We start from the raw sequence: 1,155 nt of genomic DNA, 5'->3' as shown, positions 1-1,155 counted from the left end.
ATAATAAGGCACACAAAAACTAATTTCAGTTACATATTCCAATAAAAGTTTTAAATGATACATTTAGTAAGGACAAATAATTGTTGGTATTTTGTAGGCACATATTTAAGACATGGTTTCGGTCCAGGTATTTTATTTTTTAGAAATAAAAAATAAATACAATTTAAATAAAAGCTTAACAGTAACCTTTTCAAATTAAATAAAAAAAATGTAGATTATACTTTTTCTTATTTTGTGCACAAATGGCACTTTTTCTTGAAAATGACCCCGCTACCTGTGGCCAAGTGTGTCACAGAATTTGCCGATTCTTTTTTGTTGACATTTGCTCTATGTTTATCTGTGCAGGAACAATAAACTCCTGGGTGGTGATCTTCATTCTTCCTATCAACAGCGCCCTTAACCCCATTCTCTACACCCTGACCACCAGCTTCTTCAGAGAGCAGGTGGAGCTCCTCCTGTGCCGCTGGCAGCGGCGCTCGGCATCAAAGAAAAACCGTAAGAGTCTCACCAGCTCCACCATCTACATGGAGACCCCTCGAAATGCAGAATACCCCGCAAAAATTTCCTTGCCACGACTGTCTTTGGTAGACATGGATAACCAATATGGGTGAAAGAGCCAGTGAGTGAAAGGTATCATAGTTAGGCCTATCATAATCATTATCTGGAGATAAGACTGGAGAATAACAGTCTTTCCTGGAACAATTTATGTGAAAGGATGGTACTGATTCTTGCTGTTTGGGTTCCAATATGGAGTGCTCTTTTTAGACAAGTGACTCTAGCTTCACTGTTTCCTCCATTAAGAGAAGCACTTTTCATCACTTTAGCTAGATAAGAGCCTCGGACCCCTCCAGTGTCCATTTCCCCCCTAAACACCATGTCTGGCTTACAGCCCCTGAGCTGGGCTTGTTGTGTGTCTCAAAAGCTTTTAAAGAAGAAAAGCAATGACTACAAAGCGCAGTAGAAGACTGTCAGTATTTACTGCAGAGCACATATTAGAGGGATCAAAGGAACTTTACAGCACATGAATGACAATTTTTTTTTTATGGAAATGCTTAGAAATGTGGTTTTGAGATTTAATTTTAGAAGTTATTTATAATGTACAGCAAAGGGTTTTTTAATGCTTGCTCTGCCATTTCACAGAAAAGACACATTAAA

The 1,155-nt window shown here is 38.3% G+C and overlaps 1 protein-coding gene across 1 annotated transcript in view; it reads left to right on the top strand.

Moving 5' to 3' along the window:
- The window catches only part of LOC107577144 (relaxin receptor 2-like), a gene marked incomplete at its 5' end in the record, with an annotated part of 3,338 nt that extends 2,203 nt beyond the window's left edge, over window positions 1-1,135 (top strand). The window contains one exon of the mRNA XM_016263253.1: window positions 286-1,135. Within this exon, the coding sequence (XP_016118739.1) occupies window positions 286-611 (326 nt within the window). The remainder of the gene's footprint in view (window positions 1-285) is intronic.
- Between the last annotated feature and the right edge of the window lie 20 nt (window positions 1,136-1,155).

This window comes from Sinocyclocheilus grahami, unplaced genomic scaffold, assembly GCF_001515645.1.
Source record: "Sinocyclocheilus grahami isolate Dianchi unplaced genomic scaffold, SAMN03320097.WGS_v1.1 scaffold5246.1, whole genome shotgun sequence".
Classification (NCBI taxonomy): domain Eukaryota; kingdom Metazoa; phylum Chordata; class Actinopteri; order Cypriniformes; family Cyprinidae; genus Sinocyclocheilus; species Sinocyclocheilus grahami.
This window is presented reverse-complemented; position numbering and strand designations above follow the sequence as displayed.